The sequence below is a fragment of the Dendrobates tinctorius genome, unplaced genomic scaffold, assembly GCF_039654945.1.
Source record: "Dendrobates tinctorius isolate UK_male_01 unplaced genomic scaffold, ASM3965494v1 ptg000211l, whole genome shotgun sequence".
Classification (NCBI taxonomy): Eukaryota; Metazoa; Chordata; class Amphibia; order Anura; family Dendrobatidae; genus Dendrobates; species Dendrobates tinctorius.
The window spans coordinates 23,080,302-23,101,040 of NW_027361878.1; the positions used below are offsets into that span (position 1 = coordinate 23,080,302).

A 20,739-nucleotide genomic window follows, 5' to 3' on the forward strand; every position below is an offset into this window, starting at 1 on the left:
ATGTCTGAATGAGCCCTTACTCACTCCTATGGTTAGGATGGAACCTCTAAACTCTTTGCAGCACACGACGGTGTGAAAAACTCCATGAGCAACTTTGGATAGTTCACATTGTCAGTGCTTCAAAGCTCCCTATTAATTTTGTAGTTCTCAGTCTGAAGGTAAATCGGATGTATGTATGTTGCAAGGTTTTAATAATTTTCTTTTATACCATGCCAGAGATTAAAAGGAAACCATCAGCAGGTTTTGATATGTAATCTGACAGTAGAATGATGTAGGGGCAGAAACTCTGATTCCATCGATGTGTCACTTAGTAGGCTGTGTGTTGATGTTTCAATAAAATCAGTGCTTAATTGGCAGGAGATTATCACTACTCGACTAGGTGACTCGTGCTCTGACCACGCCCCCAGCACTGATTGGCAGCTTGCTGACAGTGTGCACAGAAGGCTGCCAATCAGTGGTGTGGGTGGGGTTATACACAGATCAACATTCCGAGCTCTGCTAGATCTGCAGTAGAGAAAACAGTGAGTTTATCAAACCTGCAGCAACCAGGAAAATAAGTGACAATGCCGGAATCAGAGTCTGTGCGCCTGCTTCATGCTAAATCGCCAGGTATTATGCACATATCCTGTTCAATAGAGTAGGACAGGTGCACGACATCTACCAATTGCACATCTCACCAGGCATGTGGGTAAAAACACCATTGGCACCGCTCACCTTCAACATGAAAGTAATCAGCACCAGACCGCCCCTTTAATACAAATTTGAGCTCTGCTTCATCTGTAAATAGACAGTACTTTTTTTCTACTTGGCAAATAACATTTTACACCAAGACCTTCAGTTGTGTACAAACGTCATTTATCGTTCTTACCATAGACCCTTCTGTCCGGGTTTTTGAGCTTCTCTCTACATATTCTGCCAGTAAATCCCTAGATCCAGTGCTGCAGATCACCTGACTGAAGGTGAAGGTACGTGGGTTATATTGCTTGTACTCCCCTCCCACCTGGCATTGTCTCTTGGGGGACTTCTGGAGATACATTAACTAAACCTTGTCTCCAAAAGAGCTCATTTATCGATTTACACTGTGAAATTCAATTTTTTTGTGCTTTTCAAATTAGATTTTGACTGGAGTTTGGGACTCTGTGCAGACAGAAAATCACGTGAGACAAATAGTCTACTAAGTGAGCAGAGCGCTACCATCTATGTAATAAAAAATAATCACTACGTTATTTTATATGGCTTCATATGGTTTGGGCATTTTTCAAACATAGGTGAGGCGAGGACAATGCTGCTTCTCATAGGTTTACTACTATTACTCTTATTTAAAAAGGAAAAAAAGTTTTTTATATACAGTTTAATTTAAAAGGTTTAAGGGAGTCTGTCAACACAAATTGACAGTATAAATTAAGCACATCCTTTGTAGGGGATATAGCCCCTATAACAATCTCACCTTTAGGCCATGGCCACACCAGGGTATATTCTCTTATCCGAGAAAATCGGGTCAATTATGCAAATCAGAGTGCGATCATAGTGAGATCCGATTCTCTCGGATGAAAAGAAGACGGAGAAAAAGATTTCTTCATCTTCTCTATTGTGTCAGTGCATGAAAATCGGACTACACTCAGATCAGATGTCATCCAAGTCCAGTCTGATGTTTCTATGGACATGCACTGCCGAGAGCGATTCCAAAATCGGATCAAACTCAGGCGTGCTGCAATTTTTAACATGGGCACGGTCACATAGACTAACATTGGTCCAAGTACACTTGGGCAAATATACGGTCATGTGTGCACGAGCCCTTAGTGTTCTAATTTCTGCCGTCATTTTGCAGAAACTGAAGTTTAATCAAACATATCAGTTAGGATGCTGGGTGCACCCTTGGGGCTTGTGCACACAAAGACTTTTTTAGGCGGATTTTAGGTGCCGCAAAATCGCCAAAAAATTGAACATGTAAAAACAACAATATTCTGCACATGTTCAGTCTGTTATACCTCAGGGCTCGGGAACTGCAAAAAGGTTAAGAGAAGCAATGTTCATTCTTCTAAATGAAGCCGCCAGCTCTTTATTCTTGAATACATAGGAAAAAGACGCTGCAAAAAAATGACAGCAAAACTGCCAGCAAAGCCGCCAGCTTTTTCCTTAAGTGGTTTAGCCTCAGAAAACCTCAGTGCCTCCGCCAGTGTGACGTCGGGTGCCCATACACTTGGCATGGGTATGTGCAATGTCGGAAGAGAAAGCTAAGGGATGGTCAGCGCTGTCAGTCACCAGCAGGTCTCATGCACCTCTATGAAAGCTGTATGATGGCAGCCTCCTGATGGGCTGGTGTGGTCACAAATCCCTCCATAAGCAGCCATTGTATGGAGGAATGTGGCACTAACAGGAAAGTGGACGACCATTACCTGAGAACCTGTCAGTGAGCTCGTTCTGACAGTCTAAGGCCTCATTCACATTAGTATATAAATTGGATGGTTGCAATGTAAGAAAAAAAAATCACATTGCACTCTCACCAATATTAATCAATGAGTCAGTGCTGATCTGAGTTTTTCCTCAGCTGAAATCGCAGCATGCTATGAGTGGCCGCGTATATTGGACGAGACTCAGCAAATCAAGTCAATGGGTGCAATAAAAAAACGGATGGCACACCGACCAGGCGTATGCCGTCGGATTTTTATGCACACATCTCAAAGAAACCATGAAATTTCATCAGCCAAGTGCAGTAAATTCACAACCTTAACCGTCAGAATAGCTGATATATACAATAGCTAGATAATAGATATCCTGCAGATATATAATTTCACAAGCCCCTTACATACTCTAAAATTTCACCCTTTAGTACCTTTCATATTGAGTTTATTGTAAAAAATGTCTGGCTTGTTTAACAAAATAAATAAATAAATTAAAAAAAACGACGTGGGGCCCTCCATATTTTTGTAACCAGTAAAGGTAAAGCAGACAGCTGTGAGCTTATATTATCAGGCTGGGAAGGTCCATGGTTATCTTATCCTTCCCAGCCTAAAAATATCATCCAGTAGCCACCCCAAAAGTGAAGCATCACATTAGATGCTGTAATTCTGGTGCTTAGCCTTGGCTTTTCCCAATTGCCCTGGTGCGCTGCCAATCAGGGTAATGGGTCTTGGTGTTGATGTCAGCTGTGATTTAAAAAAAAAATCAGAGGTGGCATCAAGCCCTGGTGTTAGTAATGGTGAGTGGTCTATCAGACACCCCCATTACTAATCTTGTAATCCCAAAAAAAGCACACAAAAAATACTGTATTTCAAAAAAATCACTCCCTGACACTTTCCCTTGTTTCCCAAATTTTTATGAATATAAAAAAACCAACACGCAGGTCCAACGTAGGCCACAAAATGAAACCTGGAAAACACAAAAAGTGGGAAACAAAAACAATAAACTCTCCCTCGTTCACCAATTTATAAAAAAAAGTGTTCCCACAATGGTCCGACGAAGTCCAGCGTTCCCCAAATCCAGCTCCTGCGACTATGAATAGCAGTAACGTTACTGCTATTCATAGTCGCCGAGTACTAACTGTGTACTCCGCGAGATCCAGGAGCTCTGAAGAGCGGTGAAGTCAGTAACTATGCCGCTCATGAGAGTCACCGACTCACGCTGCCCTCTGTGAGACTCGGTGACTCTGATTATTAGTGTTTTCGTTACTGAAGTCACCGCTGCTCGGAGCCGCCGGGTCTCGCAAAGCCGGCGACTCTGATAAGCGATGACGTCACTTCTCAGCGACTGCATGTTTTTTTTAATTCATAATAAATTGGTGAACCCGAGAACATGTCGGGAAGTATTTTTTTATATACTGTTTTTTTGTGTGTGTGCTTTTTTTTGGATTACGGAGTTAGTAATGGGGGTGTCTGATAGATCTCTCTCCATTGCTAACACCAGGGCTTGATGCCAGCTGTGATTTTTTTTTAAATCACTGCTCACATCAACCCCAAGCCCTATTACTCTGATTACCAGCACACAAGGGCAATCAGGAAGAGCCAAGGCCAAGCGCCAGAATTGGCACATTTAATGTGACGTGCCAAATCAGGGCAGGCTGCAGTCTGGTATTTTTAAGCTGGAAAGGGTCCAATAACCTTGGACCTTCCCAGCTTGATAATACAAGCTCACAGCTGTCTGTTTTACCTTTGCTGGTTACCAAAAATAAGGGGAACACCACCTTATTTATTTATTTTGTAATTATTTAATAGGTTAAATAAGGCTTTAGTGCCACATGAAAAGCACTAAAGGGTGCAAGTTTATTATATGTAGGGGGCTTGGGACATTATACTGTATATCTGCAGGATATCTATTTTTCTATAGATCTATATAATATAAATCTGTTTATTTAGTATTATATCTAATATCTTTGTATCATTTATATATCTACGATATATTTTTTTATAACATTCCTTTATTAGTCTTGTAAACTAGCTTTAAGTTACATATAGCATTATAGTATGTGAAAGATTATATTAAAAACACATTGCTTATGGATGCTAGGCGAGAAAAAAAATCACACACTCGCATAGCACTGGCATGACAGTCGTCCAACTTTTCAGGAAGAACATTGGAGCGATTTTTAATACGCAGATGTCAGCAAGAAAACTTGTCACTATTTTGCATCTGTCTTTTTCTGACTGATTTATGACCATTAAACACAACACATTAAAACTGAATGTGCAGGGAAACAAAGATCCTGCAAAAGCCAAACAGTGCAAAATTTGTAATGAATTTTTACCTGTATTTATGCAAAAAAAATAAAATTCCCAATATGTGGCCAACCACTTTAAGGGGTTAAAGTGCAACTCTCGAAAGAAATTGAAGCAGAACATCTGTCTGCCTTTAGCTTCTTCCTCTTCTCTGCATAGAACTTTATTAGCACCAACTGCCATCTTCTATCTCAGTAATGGGAAAATCTGTCATCACTAAAAACTGATTTTACAGCTTTTTTTTTAGATTTCTGTCATAAGATATATTACAATATTGCTTATTTTCATGTGGACTATTGATTTATTAAATAAAAACAATAACAACGGTTACTGTTTAACGCCAAGCATGGGCACTGTAAACTGTAATGAGGGGGTTTTGCTCTTCTTGGAGCTTATACCATTTCATAGGGTGATGACTTCTTGAGGAATCTGTGGGACTCCATGAAAAGTGATTACATAGATATATTATATATGATTCTTGAATATTAAGTTACCGTATAAGGTTCAAGAATGGATTGGATTTGCTCTTTAGGCTTCTAGAACAAATTGGTACTCAAAGATACAAAATATTTCAAAAGGGTTGATCTGATGGATGGTTATGGGCTTCTCTGACAGTTTAATTGTGGGAGACACACTGCTTGTTTTGGAAGATAAAGTAAAGTAGGAAATTGTATCCATAGCGTGGAACGTTGGCTCCGTATCGGGTGGAAATATGCAGACTATAATGAGGCTACAGGCTAAGATCCACAATGAGTGAGGTCAGGCTTGTGCAGCAGGTAGCCACCAGGTGCCACTCCAGGGCGACGTCTAGCAGTAGCTGCTGACCCCAAAGGGACAGAGACGTTACTTCAGATTCTCAGACTAAGCAGAGTGGCCTCTTGGGACAATTTCTGGCAAGACGGCCACTTGGGACAAGTTTACACTGTGTGAATAGGACAGCCACTGGGACAGGTTCTCCTTGTGCAGCCAGGGCGGCCTCAAGGACAGATTCACATAGTGCAGACTGGATGGCCACAGGGATAAGTTCACAGTCCTGGCCTGGGTATTCAGCGCTCAGCGTGGCAGATAAGTACCGCCGATGCGGCCACGGGGTAAAGGTACCGCAGGCACGGTTTAGGATTTGGACACCACCGAGGCGTTGCAGGAAACAAGTTCTAACTATGGCGGACTAACGGGAACATGGAATTCGGGACACAACACACTAGGGAAGGGGGACCTGGCAACATCCAGTTACCACCAAACCACCTAACAGAACTATAGGGAATGCTCAGGCACCTCTCAGTAGGGGAGGATGCCTTTTATATATGATGTCTCCTAGCTTTTGGCTGAGAGACACTTTGCAGGTGTATGCGCATTAAGCTAAACGCCTCCCAACAGTTGTTTGGAGCATTTACTATGTGCGCACGCTGCCCCTTTAAGAAAAGGGGAGCGCACGCACCCGCGCACTAGGCACGCTGATGAGACACAGTGGAGGGTGCACCGAGGAGGAAGGAGGCAGGAACAGGAGAACGCCGGGGATCGCGCTGTGGGCCGAAGCGGTGAGTATGCCGGCGTCCCCACACCATGCAGGGGCGAGGGGCAATGTGTTGCAGATGTGTTCTTTGAATGAACACACCCAGTTAGATGGACATTATGCATTGCAGGAGTCCAAATGGCCATCTGTGATCATAGCAGTAGCTAATTTCACTACGCCATCCCTCTCCTTTAAAGGGGTTGCCCAAAATAATAAAACTGCTGCACTGAGGCAGTAATACATGTAAAATAAGAACTAATACATACTCCATCTTCTAGGTTCTGACTGTTCCAGCGTCGTGTCTCTGATACTTCTGAAAGCAGAGATCACAGTGTATATTCCCCACATGAAGCCTGCAGTCAGTCACCAGCCTCAGTGGAATACCACCGGTGAGATCAGTGATTGGCTGCAGACGTCGCGTGGGCTTTTTGGGCAATGACGTCTGCTGCTACTGTATGAAAAAAGCATCAGGGACGTAGCACTGGTACTGCCGGGAGCTAGGAGGGCGAGTAGATATTAGAAAAAACTTTTTGACAGTTAGAGTGATCAATCAGTGGAACAAGCTGCCACGAGAAATGGTGAGTTCTCCTTCAATGTAAGTCTTCAAACAGAGGCTGGACAGACATCTGACTGGGATGATTTAGCGAATCCTGCTTTGAGCAGGGGGTTGGACCAGATGGCCCAGGAGGTCCCTTCCAACTCTACGATTCTATGATTCTATGATTCCATTAGTTCTTATTTCGCATGTATTGCACTCGGTGACTTCAGAAGTGGTAAAAAAAAAAATACAGATATAGATATATATTGGCAAGATTACTGTGTTATGCCACTTATGCACCCAACTTTGTAAATTTATTTTTGCTGGAAGGAGAAGTTCTGGAAATTAAGAATTTGACCAACGATTAGTTCTTTGTTTCTGTTGATCATCCATTATTGCAATTCAACATGTGAGACCAACACTAACACTATCCTCATCTCACCTGTCTTGTAAAGCACTGGTGCCAACAAGGGCCACAACTACGAAATGATCACCCTACTCCTCCCCATACAGACCAGATACCTCTGCGGAATCTTTCTGATTAATCATGTCATATTCCATTTTGGTAATTTTGGAACATTTATTACTTTCATCAAATCTCCAAAGACAGCAAAGAAGCCAACGTTGGCCGCCACTTTATATCATACTGACAATATAGATGATTCAGCGTCATCTCTGCCAATGTCGATCTCAAGTGATTCTCAATGATTGACAGTTTGCTGAAGTTTCTCCCACCAGGAGCTGCAATCAGTTCTTATGATGCAAAACGATTTCAGAGAAAAGCGTCCTTCTGAAAATATGTGGGTGGTTTGATAACATTTAAAGGGAACTTTGGGCAGTGTATTATAGAGCAAGAAGAGCTGAGAAGGGTTTTGTGCGGGCACAAAAAAAAATCAGTAAACTTATAATTTACTCATTTAAATCCCTGTTCATTCTTGGCTCAGAGGTCCAGTGGGCGGTCCTAACTAGTGACTGACAGTCATGCTCATACAGGGAAGGCTGTCAGTCACTTATAAGACCGCCCACTGGACCTCTGAGCCAAGAATGAGTAGGGATTTAAATGAGTAAATTACAAGATTTAATGAATATTTTACCAAATTGAGGAATCAAACTTCTCAATGGGAAGTATTTTAACGTTTTACATGATATTCATATATTCTTGTTACTTTGACCCCAGAATATTTATGAATTGAGTCAAAAGCTAGTATTTAACACAGCAGGGGTAATATTAAGTATTTCTCCCAGTGTCTAAAGTTATATTACTATAGCAAATAACATTTTGAAGATCCATTTTTTTTTTTTTCTAAAAAGTAATAGTTAGCTCCCCTTATATGTTCCCACGAAATAAAAATTCTGGAGAATTTTTTTCTTTAACAGATCTGGATTATGGTGCTCCTTTGTTATTTTTCCAAGAAATGTATGAAAAAATTGTGAAATGGATTTTACCGGTTGTGAATTGTCCTGATCCTGACTGATTCTGTCCTATAAGTGCTGGCAGTTTCTGATTTTGTATGGACACACCCCTTTGACCAAGAGAAGGGTAACATCCTGTTATCAATTCAGGAGGCAAATCAGAGGAACTGAACAAAGCAGCGCTATAAGGGAAGATGCTCCAGATTTGATATTTCTTTAGGAATACACTGAAACATTCATGTCTGAACTACAGACAGGTTCTTTAAACAAATATACCCGATCTCTTAATTCAAGCAAAGTGAGAACATTTTTTGCAATTAGTGAAATGAATGTCCTAGGCTCATGTAACGTACCATATCTCCCCATAATAATATTAGTGATAACTATAACTCATCCTTAGAAAAAAAAAGCACCATAGACAAAAAAAAATAAGGTTTTCAAAATTTGGCAGTATAAAAATGTCGATTTAATAAAAAAAAATTTTTTTCTGCATAAGTAGTAAATTAGATTTGGCATCACCAGAATTATGCCGACGCACAGGATAAAATTAACACTGTAGTGAAAAAAAATCCAAAGTTTTGTTGTGCATTCTGCTTTCAAGAAACTAGAATAAAAAGTAATAAAAAAAGTTATGTGCTACAAAATGGTAAAAATTTACACTAAAGCATGTCCTGAAATAAAGAAACACAACTCTTTCTTTAATGGAAAATTAAAAAGTTGTGGCTATTAGAATTTTGGAAATCAAGATCAAGTGCCTTTTTTAATCAAATAATTAATTTATTTTGCAAAAGTAATAAAAGAATACAAAAAGATTGTATGACTATAATGTTAAAGATCCACCGCATACATTTTAAAAAGAACCTGTCATCATGATTTGACCTGATAATGTAAAGGTATGGCCCTGATATATGGATATAATAGATACATGTAGTGAAAAATCCGTAGCCCGGTTCTTGTTTAATTCACCTTAGAAGTTATGGTGCAATGACTTCTTCATGCACCTGAGCAGGACCGTAGGGCAGGACTGTGGGCAGTGTCTTCAGCTCTGCCCCAGCCCATCTGCATTTGTATGAGCCTCACTTTTTAAATTTCGCATTAGTGCCGCCCCGCTCACATTCATGTCCCGGCATTCTCCAGCGAAATGGCGCCGGTGGCTGCGCAAGCGAGATTTGTATCGCGGCTCAATGACGAGCCGAGGTCTTGATCTCTTCATGCACTTCCATTTTGCTGGAGACCTTAAGGTTAATCTGAGCATGCGCCGTCTCCGGTGCCATTTTGCTGGTGACTAATCTGAGCATGCGCCGTCTCCGGTGCCATTTTGCTGGTGACTAATCTGAGCATACGCCGCCTACGGTGCTATTTTGCTGGAGAACGATGAGACGCGAATGTGCACAGCCCGCATCAAGGGTGGCGCTAGGGTGAAATTTAAAAAAGGAGGCTCCTGCAAATGCGGGGGCCCACAGCACAGCCGAAGACGCTACCCACAGTCCCGCCACACATTCCTGCCCCAATACACGAAGAGGCGATTGCACCAAAACTTCTAAGGTAAATTAAACAAGAACCAGGCTACGGATTTTTTCACTACAGGTATCCATTTAATCAGTGTAACAGGGCCATTATGGCCATACCTTTGCTTTTAACTGGTTAAATTGCGATGATAGGTTCTTTTTAAACACATTATTTATGCTCAGTGAATGATGTAAAATCTTAAATATAAATATAAAATAACAGAATAAACAGATTACATGACTTCAGACGCGCATTGTGGGTTGCCCCATTGTGCCTTCCAGCAGGCACCATGACCCCACCCTATAACACAGCCAATCATGCGGGACTATAGATCACTGATGGGAAATCACTGATGACTCACAGCCACTATAAAAGCCCAAGCAGGAGACTTGGTTGCCATTTTAATGAAAATGTGGATAGGACAGAGGGCCTCTGAGCTCAGTCAGATTGACATAGTACACAATGTGAGGATTAGTGTATGAGGAAAAGAAGATAGAAAATAGCATCAATCGCAAGAAAGAAATTATGAGAGAAAGAAATATGAGTCACTGATGCTGTGTTAGGCAGAGACAGATGGCTGCTGCTGTCGGTGCTGTAAATCATAATTAGTCTGTGACCAAGTAAAGTTATAATTTAGCACAAAACTATTTTTTGGCTAATGTCCAGTGTCTGCAACTACCACACCCAACATTGCCATGTGCCAAACTATCACATGTAAATTAGTTAGTGTATCACAGCACTCATTTTTTTTAACATATTCATTGCCCACGAGGGCTGTGCCCAATATTGCTTTTCTAAACTGCTGCAATAAACTAGCAGTTAGACAACAAACATCCCCATTATTTATAGTTTAGTCTGGAAGGCGGGGCGCTTGTAGTATGGGCTTCTATCACTAAGGGCAGTTTCACATGTCAGTGTCTCTGGTACGTGTAGTGACAGTTTTCTCACGTACCGGAGACACTGACACACATAGATACATTCTAATGAATGTGTCTATGCAGATGTCAGTGTGTTTTCACGGACCGTGTGTAAAACACGCTGACATGTCCGTTTTTGTGCAACAGCATGGATCACACGGACCCATACAAGTCAATGGGTCCGTGTAAACACGTACCGCACACGGATGCTGTCCGTGTGCGATCCGTGTGTGTTTTTAAAAGTCAAAGGGTTAACATTGAAACTAATTTTACCCAAACACGGACACGGACAGCATACGGATGGTACACACGGACATATGGATAGCAGACGGATGGTACACACGGACATACGGACAGCACACGGATGTCACACGGATGGCATACGTATGCACATGGACACGGATAGGTCTGGTACCAGTTTTTCCGGTACTGGAATTATCTGGACGTATGAAACTGCCCTAAGTGAGTGTGCGGTGATCCCTTTTGAGTCTGTATGCCAGCTGATGTTGTCAGGGAAGGTTGTGTTTGTGTTTGGCTCCAGTGATTTTTCTTTTTTTTTGCCACGAGTTGTTCAGTCTTTTGCCTATTTTGTGATGGCCGATTCACATGAACAACAAAAGACGGGGAAAAAAAAGCATCGGAAACAATAGAAACCGGAATTTATTTGAAAAAAATTAGTAAAACAATAGTGTATTTATTTGTACATTTTGAAACTTCAGTCTCAAGTAATGTCCAATTGCTGCCACGCAATTTTCTCTCTGGGCAGGGGTGAGCAGGCGAGGCACAAACTTTGCCGCAACGTATCTCACATTATTCTTCCGTCAAATTTTGCTGTTGGAACTCCATGAAATCCCAATCAACTCCACAAACTCATCAATGGTCTGATGATAATCTTGCAGAATGGTTTGATGAACTTTTGTCATATTTTCACTTGTTCAGGAGGTTGAGTTCAATGACAATAAAAAAAGGCAAATAAGAAAAATACGTGAAAGATTGAACAAAAGGTTGAAAATTAAATCACTGCAGCTGAATTGATTAGGTCCAAATTGAACCTACAAGGAATTTTGGAAAAATTGTACATCTGAGAACCTCCTTTCCCTTTCATCCTATGAGTCAGACAGCAATTGATTCTCTCGATTCCAGAGAACTGGGACGGTTATGGAAATGACACTCTGGTCAAAATCTGATCAGCGTGTGATCCAATTCTCTCGGATGAGAGGGAGAAAAAATGATCCATCTTCTCCATTGTATCAATGTGTGGTAATCGGACTGCACTCAGATGTCATCCGAGAACAGTCCGATGATTTCCATTGACTTGCATTTTTTTTTTGCTTTTTTTGCTAAAATTGGTCCAAGTGCAATCCGATGTTTTGTTGGATCGCACTCGGACCAAAAATACTGTGCTGTGAGTGAGCCCAAAAGCTGTTATTGCTAATGTTATGGATTCGGCAACCAATAATATCCATATATACAATGGGCACCATGGCCACTTGGCATAAAAGAATCAGTGATACATTTATCAAAATATTTATTATACCATTGAATGATGACATCATAATAAGAGAGAAATAGGTTTTCTATTAAAGAATAATTCCGAACATTCTACTCACGATACTTCTATGACTTGTGACCATCTTTTACTTTCGTTAGAGCACTCATTGCTACAATGACAAACATTTCCATCTGTACATATGGCTGATACAATGCAAAGGTCTTCCGTTTCACCTTGCTGTTCTGTACATGTGGTGGATATACTGTATCATTACAAATTATTAATCAAGTCATTTCATTCAGCTGACCGGATAGTTTCCACTTGGAAGAGACATCAATCTTTCTCCTGGTATCAGGAAGGATATAAGAACAAGCTTGCAAATAATAATTTGCATCAATGCCTCAGTCCCATCCTGCACATTCATTGGGAATTTGGATATTAACCCTCTTAATTCCAGCACGATACTGTTCATGCACATCACAGGAATCACCCCTTCTCCATCAGACATAACATTGCAGTCGCCTGGTCTGGCAGTGTTCATTCTTCAGCTGGGAGCCCCCAGATCTGACCAGTCTTAGTGCCTGGAGGACAAATATTGGGAATGCCCTAACTGATGTCTGGCCATTTTATATGCAAAGGCAATAATGTATTTTAATGCACGTTCCACCATCAGATGAGCTGCAACAGCAACAAAGCTGCCAAGATGGACACGATACTTGGCCTGTGTAAGCCATGAAAAGGACTCCTTGGAGGGGTGTGACTTGATCAAACATTTGGTGATCTACTGTATATTTGGCTTGTTCTTCAGTGGTCAATAAGGTCTACTACTTTTGGGATCATGTCTTCAAGTAGATTTTTGCACTGTTTTTTTATGTTACGTATAGGCAGAATTTATCTGCTTTGTGCACCTATTACTAAGATAATTATGAGTAATTATATTTGTCCCGAATGTGCCGCATCCTGCTTAGACTTTTGGTGTATTTGGGATCAGAAGGTCGCAGCGACTGGCAGATGGCAGGTCCTCTTTGGAGTCCGCTCGGCATTTAACTTGAGTGGTTCAGATTGATTTTCACTTGGTGTGGAAGGGGTTAAGATATCCTATTTGATTCTGCTGAGATTCCATATGGCTCTAATCTCAGCTGCTTCATCTTGTTGCCGCTCCCTTCCATTATTTAAACTCACTCCTAGCTCTCTCCTATGCTGGTTATAGGTTTTCTATGCTGACCTCTCTGGAGAAGTTGTTCCATTATAAGTTGTGGAGTACCAGTTCTTGTGTGATTGCTCCCTGTTTGTCTCCCTGCCTGTGTCTCCTTACATCAGTAGCAAGACTAGTGAATTCATTCCCTTACTCACTAGTAAGGACTAGCTCAAGGACAGCCATGGCTTAGTGATAGGGCTAGCCCACTGCCATCTAGGGCTTAGGCACGAGATAGGTCTAGCCCAGTGTCAGCTAGGGCTTAGGCACGTGATCGCGCATGGGGGAAAGTACTCGTCTAGGGACAATAGGGAGAGTAGAGTGCGGTCTCAAGTTAGTGTTTAAGGGTGTCCTTTCTCCTTTTTCCCCTTTCCATATTGCCAGGGCACCCTTCTCCCTTCTTTCCCTTGTTAGTGCCTCACATTGGGCATTTCCTTGATCCGACATGACAATACTCCTCTGGTATTACAGCTACGATTAAAATTATTCAACCCCCATTGCACATTTGGTTTATTAGAAAAATGTACAAACTTTCTGCTGTTTGCAATAAACCAAGGAAACAAAAATAATAAAAACAACTCAATACAACTAATATAACAAGCAGTTTCTCCAGATTCAGCACAAAATGCCACTTTACATGACTGCTGCAGACTCAGAATTATTCAACCCCTTCATTACAAGCATTTTTAGTACTCAACAGAGCCTCTCAGGCTGTTATAACCTGTTGCAAATATGATCCATAGCAGACAGCAGCTTCTGGCAGCGTTCTTGAGGAGACTTACCTGTTGTTCATGATCAATGGCCAGTTCACTAATATTCTTGGGGTAAGAGATTATTGCCATGCACAAACAGGAAAGATTATATAAAAAATTAGCAAGACATTGAGTGTACCTAGAGGTATAGTTGGAAGCAAAACAAAGAAGCCATCACCGACTAGTGAGGAGGCTGGTGGTCAAAATCTGCAAAAACCTGCAACAAGATTTGGAGGCAGCAGGCACGGATGTTTCAGTTTGCACAGTAAAGCTATGTTCACACCTTGCATTTTTGCAGAAGGTTTTTTTATGTATTTTTTATGCACATTAAAAGCTACTTTTTACAGTATCAGCATAGCTATGAGATTTCAAAAATCTTTTTTTTTTCCTGACTGAATTAGAAAACTGCAGCTTCGTTTAAAACTGCAGCATGTCAATTCTTTCAGTGTTTTTTTCACTTTGAAAAAGAATGAGAACGTACATAACGCTGAAAAAAATGCAACCCTGCGCTTTCGCTGCTTTTTTGACGAATTAAACTAACTTTATGAAACATGTACCGTAGACAAATGACATAATCTGCACCAAAAACGCAGCACAACCTACTTTTTGTAAGCCGCTTTTTTTTTTACTGCCAAGAGAGCAGGTTTTGGTTGCAGAAAAAAATATGCAACAAGAAAGCAACGTGTGAACAGAGTAAATATGATTTGAAATTGGAAGAAATAATCTTTATCTGTGCCTAAAAATTTAGATTACTTGATGACTGATTTAATTTTTGGGAATGAAATCAATCTCCGCCATCTCATGTGTCTCCCTTGTCTCTTTTTGTACACAGAAGTGGCGTGTCTCGCCCACCATTGTGCGCGTTATCTCAGCTGTACTCTTCATCCTTATCGGCTGTCTACTCTTCGTCCTTATTCCTACTTTAGTCTTCCAGGAAATCGAGGAGTGGACCCTGCTAGAGGCCATTTACTTCGTAGTCATCACCCTTACCACCATCGGCTTTGGTGACTATGTGGCAGGTATATAATTCTTTTTTGGATGTTTATTCTAGCCATGCATAAATTTGTTTACATCGAAGAGAAAGAGGAAATCTTTTGCATTTTATTTTCTTTTAATTTTTTTAAATTGACTATCCATAAAAAAAATGAAATTTTCCAGTTTACATATTAGACATGCTAGACTGACATTTCACATTGGTCAGCACTTTTCAACTTTGCTGTTTAGACTTGGACAGAGTTTACAGAGTCATCTTATTAGCATTAATAACAGCTGCATTGTAGGTTTAAAAAAGACTAAAACCGCAACATATTCCCTGTGTGAATGGAGCAGTAGTGAGCATGTGCAACCACTACTACTATTGGCACTGAATGGAGTAGTAGCTGCACATGCTCACTACTGTATCATTCACAAAGGGGAGTTCAGAACCCTTGCTTTTGAGATCAGTGGGGATCTCAGCTGGACCCCATAAATTTATCACCTATCCAGTGGTACAATGGTATATATTGTCATTGGGACAACCCCTCTAAGGATTTTGAATGGCAAAAGAAATTTGTTTCGCCCTTTAAGAAAAAGACAAAAAACAAAAGAACACAAAACCTTGGCTCAGGAAAGCATCCAAACATTTGAAGTTAGTGGACACTTTCTTACTGTTGTTTTTTTTTTTCATTTTGTTCCATTATATATTCTACAAATACGATAAATAAATATGTGTATAAATAAGATTTTAATCTCTCTTTATAACATCGTGGTCAATTAATAAAGTTTTATAGCGTTTAATATACCTAAGAGGTATTTGCTTTGATGGCTAATTATGGGGTCACGGTAGGATGAAATCTGAAGACTATTGTCTCTTAGAAGTCTTGCCGCTGTAAGTAACACTGGAGAGAGAATGCATTAGCAGAAGTATTGCTTGCTTGTGGCTTGGCATAGAACTCTTTTCTCCTAGAAGACTTCAGTATTCCGACACATGGCAGTTTTTTGTGATTGTTTTTTTACCACGGGAGCCTTAATTTTTGCCCCAGCAAGCCATAATACCCTAGACAGCTTATGTTTTAGATACCGTGTATGGACAAAAAGGTACCGTGTATGGACAAAAATATTGGGAAATACGTTTTACTCACTGAATTCAGGTTTTTCCTCCATTTTCATTGCCCCCCCTGATGTATAACTTCCGTCCCCTCACCCCTAATGTATAACCTCTGGACCCTCTCCCTCGATGTATAACCTCTGACCCCTTGGCCCCATATATAACCTCCAACCTCCCGCCCCGATGTAAAACCTCTGGCACCTTGCCCCCATGTATAAACTCCGGCCTTTCACCCCTATGTATAACTTCTGGCCCCTCGCCCCTGATGTATAACATCTGGCCCCTCGGCCCCATATGTATAACCTCGGCCCCTTGAACCCATATATAACCTCCAACCCCCCGCCCCCGATGTAAAACCTCGGGCACCTCACCACACATGTATAACCTCCGGCCCTTCACCCCAATGTACAACCCTGGCACCTCTCCCCGATGTATAACCTTTGGCACCTTGTCCCTGATATTTAACCTCTGGCCCCTGGGCCCCATATATAACCTCTGACTCCTCGCCCCAGTATATAACCTCTGGCCCCTCACCCCATATATAACCTCTGACCCCTAGTCCTCCATGTATAATCTCTGGCCCCTTACCCCCATGTATAACCTCCAGCCCTTCATCCCCAATGTATAACCTCCAGCCCTTCCTCTCCGGTGTATAACCTCTGGCCCCTCCTCTCCATTGTATAACCTCCGGTGCCTCGCCCCCCATGTATAACCGCCGGCGTCTCGGCCCCGATATATAACCTCCGACCCCTCCTCTCCAGTGTATAACCTCCGGCCCCTCTTTTCCGGTATATAACCTCCAGCCCCTCATCTCCGGTGTATAACCTCCGGCCCCTCCTCTCCGGTATATAACCTTCGGCCCCTCCTCTCCGGTGTATAACCTCTGGCCCCTCCTGTTATGAATGAGTCACCGTAGGAGGCAAAAACAGAAATACTAGCTAAGTCCAGAAAACCAGAGAAGTTGGCAGCTATCGGATTGCAGACCCCTGAACCTATCGACAACAACTAGCAGTAGCCGTGGGGGGTTCCTACGGTGCCCTAGACCCCTCGATCACAGCCGGAGAACTACATAGCCTAAAGACAGAAAGAGAAATCTAAACTGCCCCAGAGCAGACCCCAAAGCAATAGGCAGCCCCCAACATATAATGACGGTGAAGCAAGATGAAAAAACACTCACACAGATAGAAAGATAGGCTGAGCAAATGATGGGGCCCAAGCTAACTAGATAGGACAGGATAGAAAAGCTGCTGTCTGTAATCCGCCAAAACCCTATCAAAACAAGAGCCAACAGCTGATAGGGAAAAAAGCCCTGAAGACGCTTGGCTTCAAAAAGACTATATCAGTACTCAGGTATTTTCTGAAGACAGAGCAAAAAGGAATTCAGCTCACCCAAGCAGGGAATGGCAGAAATCAAGGAAAACAATGCAAAACAAAACCAAAACACAAATGCAAAACATAGAGCAGAAAACTTAGCTTTTGAGGAGCAGGAATCAGACTGGTCTCCTAGAATCCCTCAAAGAGATCACAGCAAGGCAGAAGGGCGTCAGCTGCCTTATATCCAGTCAGTAATTCCCGTCACCCAGTCATCATCATCCTGCCCAGGTGCTTGGTAATCAGCCTCACTACCTTCCTTCACCAGAAGAGGGAGTTCATCAGACCTCAATGGTGAAGGGGAAAATGAACTCACAACACCCTCCTCTCCGGTGTATAACCTCCGGCCCTCCTCTCCAGTGTATAACTTCTGGCCCCTCCTCTCCTTTGTATAACCCTCCGGCCCCCCCTCTCTGATGTATAACCTCGGGTGCCTCCTCTCTGGTGCATAACCTCCGGTGCCTTGCCCCCCTTGTATATCCTCCGGCGCCTCCTCTCTGGTGTATATCCTTTAATGTGCTGCTGAAGTCACTTGAAAACTGTAGCCAAATACAAGCTGCCACAGTCTTGCAACTAATTAAACTGAGCCGTCGCCACTTCCTTTGCCAGTGTGGATCACAGGCCGGCCCGTGCTGAATCCAGGTAGGTATCAATTCATTTGTTATTTTTATACAGAACTAAACCCTTAGGGAATTCTTCTTTTTGCCCATAAAACCCATTAACATCAGCACAAAAATTGTGTGCCGGAAGTTTCACGGCATGGCTGATGGATACAGCCGAGCAGCAGCATACTAGACTTCCATTACCAAGCACAATGCCAAGCCTTGGATGGAGTGGTGTAAAGTCACCATCACTGGATTCTAGAGCAGTGGAAACGTGTTCTGTGCGGTGACGGATCACACTTCTCTATGTGGCTTCTGATGGATGACTCTGGGTTTAGTAAATGGGTTGAGATCGTTATCCACCTGACTCATTGTGCCAACTGTACTGTTGACTGGAGGAGGGATAATGCTATGGGGTTGTACTTTAAGGGGTTGTACCTCTTGCTTCCTTTGATGGGAAATCTAATGCTTCAGTAAATCAAACATTTTGGACAATTGTAGATTCCAGCTTTATGGGAACAGTTTGGTGAAGACACGTGTCTATTCCCCATGACTGCGCACAGTGCACAAGGTCCATAAAGACTTGGTTGGAGGAGTTTGGTTCAGAAGAACATGAGCAGATCTACAGAGCTCTGACCCTAACCCCATCCATGAGCTATGAGATGAACTAGAATGAAGATTGTAATCCCGGCCTCTCCCCAACATCAGTGTCTGACCTCACAATTGCTCGTCTGGAGGAAGGGGCAAAAATTCCTACGGACACCTCCAAAATTTTACAGAAATTCTTCCCAGAAGAGTGGAAGCTGTTTTATCAGCAAAGGGGCCGACTCCATATTAATACCTATGGATATGGAATGGGAGGTCATGAAAGTTCCGAAGGTGTAATGTGGAAGGGTCTTGATACTTTTGTCTGTATAGTGTACAGTAAAGGGAATCTGTCATGTCTACAAATGCTAATTACATACAGATATAGGGTTATTTGGCAGGTAAAAAGTGTTTACTGGGCCTAAGACGTATCATTGTTCTTCAGTCGATTAGTGTTATATATTTTTGTGACTTTCAATGTGTAAGTGCAATAATAAGATCGATAAATTAAGGTACATTATTTCTTCTCCCATCATTGTATGTCCTCGGGACTCAACTTTTGCTGTCTTGTAGGTGACGGCGCTGGAAATGAGCACACTTGGTATAAACCATTGGTCTGGTTCTGGATATTGCTTGGTCTCGCCTACTTTGCTTCCATTCTCACAATGATAGGAAACTGGCTGAGAGTTCTGTCCAGAAAAACCCGAGCGGAGGTAAGCCACACAGACGAATTAATGGGGCTGAATGCATTTTTTCCCAGGACTAACTTCGGCCAAAGCCACCAATATTGGCGGGATCAGATGTCAGTTTAATGTGCATGGGGGGCTCCTGACTGTTCCCTGCCAGATGATATCGGAAGAGAAAAGGATCCGGCATATCCAATTGTGTACTGCTAATCCTTTTGTTCTCCAAGAGTTAAGCCGTCCCCAGAGGAGTCTGATAGCGGTCTTCTCATAAAGCACAAAGGAGCGCTCTACCATACCGAGACCTTCTGTGTTGGCAGCCAAACAATTATACAGTCTCCTAATGTGTGTATCTAGATACATAGAAATAATAGACTGGAGGCTGCACTCCAATGGAAATCGGTAAAGAAAGTGACCACCCACTGAAGCCATTTGTCCACTAACTAAATATCGTTAGGTTTTCTCATCTGTACAGAAAATCAGTAAATCATAGCATCCAATGGTTAGAGTTTCCAATCTGGTCCAGATGACTTCTTTATCACTCTCTGACCCAGTCTCCATTCACTGCAGACTGTATATAGTCCATATATAAGCCAGCAACTTCACCTGAACTTACTCTACGCCGTACTGCAGGGAGAGGGAATGGCAGGTCCCACTCCCAACTTACCAGCTACTCCATAAAAATTCAGGCTCAAGAAATATTTTGTCAATTAAGGGGGAAAAAAATGGACTGGTCGTCAAATGGTTAACATTGATGGTGATACGGATTTTCCTTATACATTTTGGCTTTTCTTATGGTCAATAAAGCTTCCTTTTTGCATCATCAGACCATGAACTTTTTCTAAATTTAAATTCACAGTCCCCATATGTTTTTTTGGGGTGAATTGTAGGCAAGATATCCAACATCTCTAGAAAATGCCTTGTGCATTAGTTTATTTTTCTTGGCATGGTGTGAAAATTATATTGCAAAAAATGAGAGTTAAAGGGCCTCCAATACCATGATATAAAAATACTTGGAAATCATAAAGTTCTGGTCCAAGCTTCCAAGACCATCATTTCTAGGGACATAGACATATTCACCCCACCTGCCCCTCCACGCAGACCAGAAATCCACAACTTCTGCTTTTAAGCAGTAGAATGAAAATATATACCCAACTTGGCTAAAAACTATGGCCGCAACATGTGAATGCAGCCTAATAGTAAGGTCCTGAGAGACTCAATAATAATAACAATAATAAAAAAAAATAGCAAAGCAGAAACAGAAGGGTGTATTACTCTGGAAGGTAAAACAAATTCAGTAAATCCACATAGAACAGTAAAATGAAAATAGAATTTAAAATGTAAAAGAATGTGCATGTGTTGACCACTCAT

The 20,739-nt window shown here is 41.8% G+C and overlaps 1 protein-coding gene across 1 annotated transcript in view; it reads left to right on the plus strand.

The window, feature by feature from the left end:
• KCNK4 (potassium two pore domain channel subfamily K member 4) overlaps positions 1-20,739 on the plus strand; it is a 41,567-nt gene that overhangs the window by 19,206 nt on the left and 1,622 nt on the right. The window contains exons 6-7 of the mRNA XM_073554613.1: positions 14,874-15,060; positions 19,259-19,398. Coding sequence (XP_073410714.1) covers positions 14,874-15,060; positions 19,259-19,398 — 327 coding nt within the window. The remainder of the gene's footprint in view (positions 1-14,873; positions 15,061-19,258; positions 19,399-20,739) is intronic.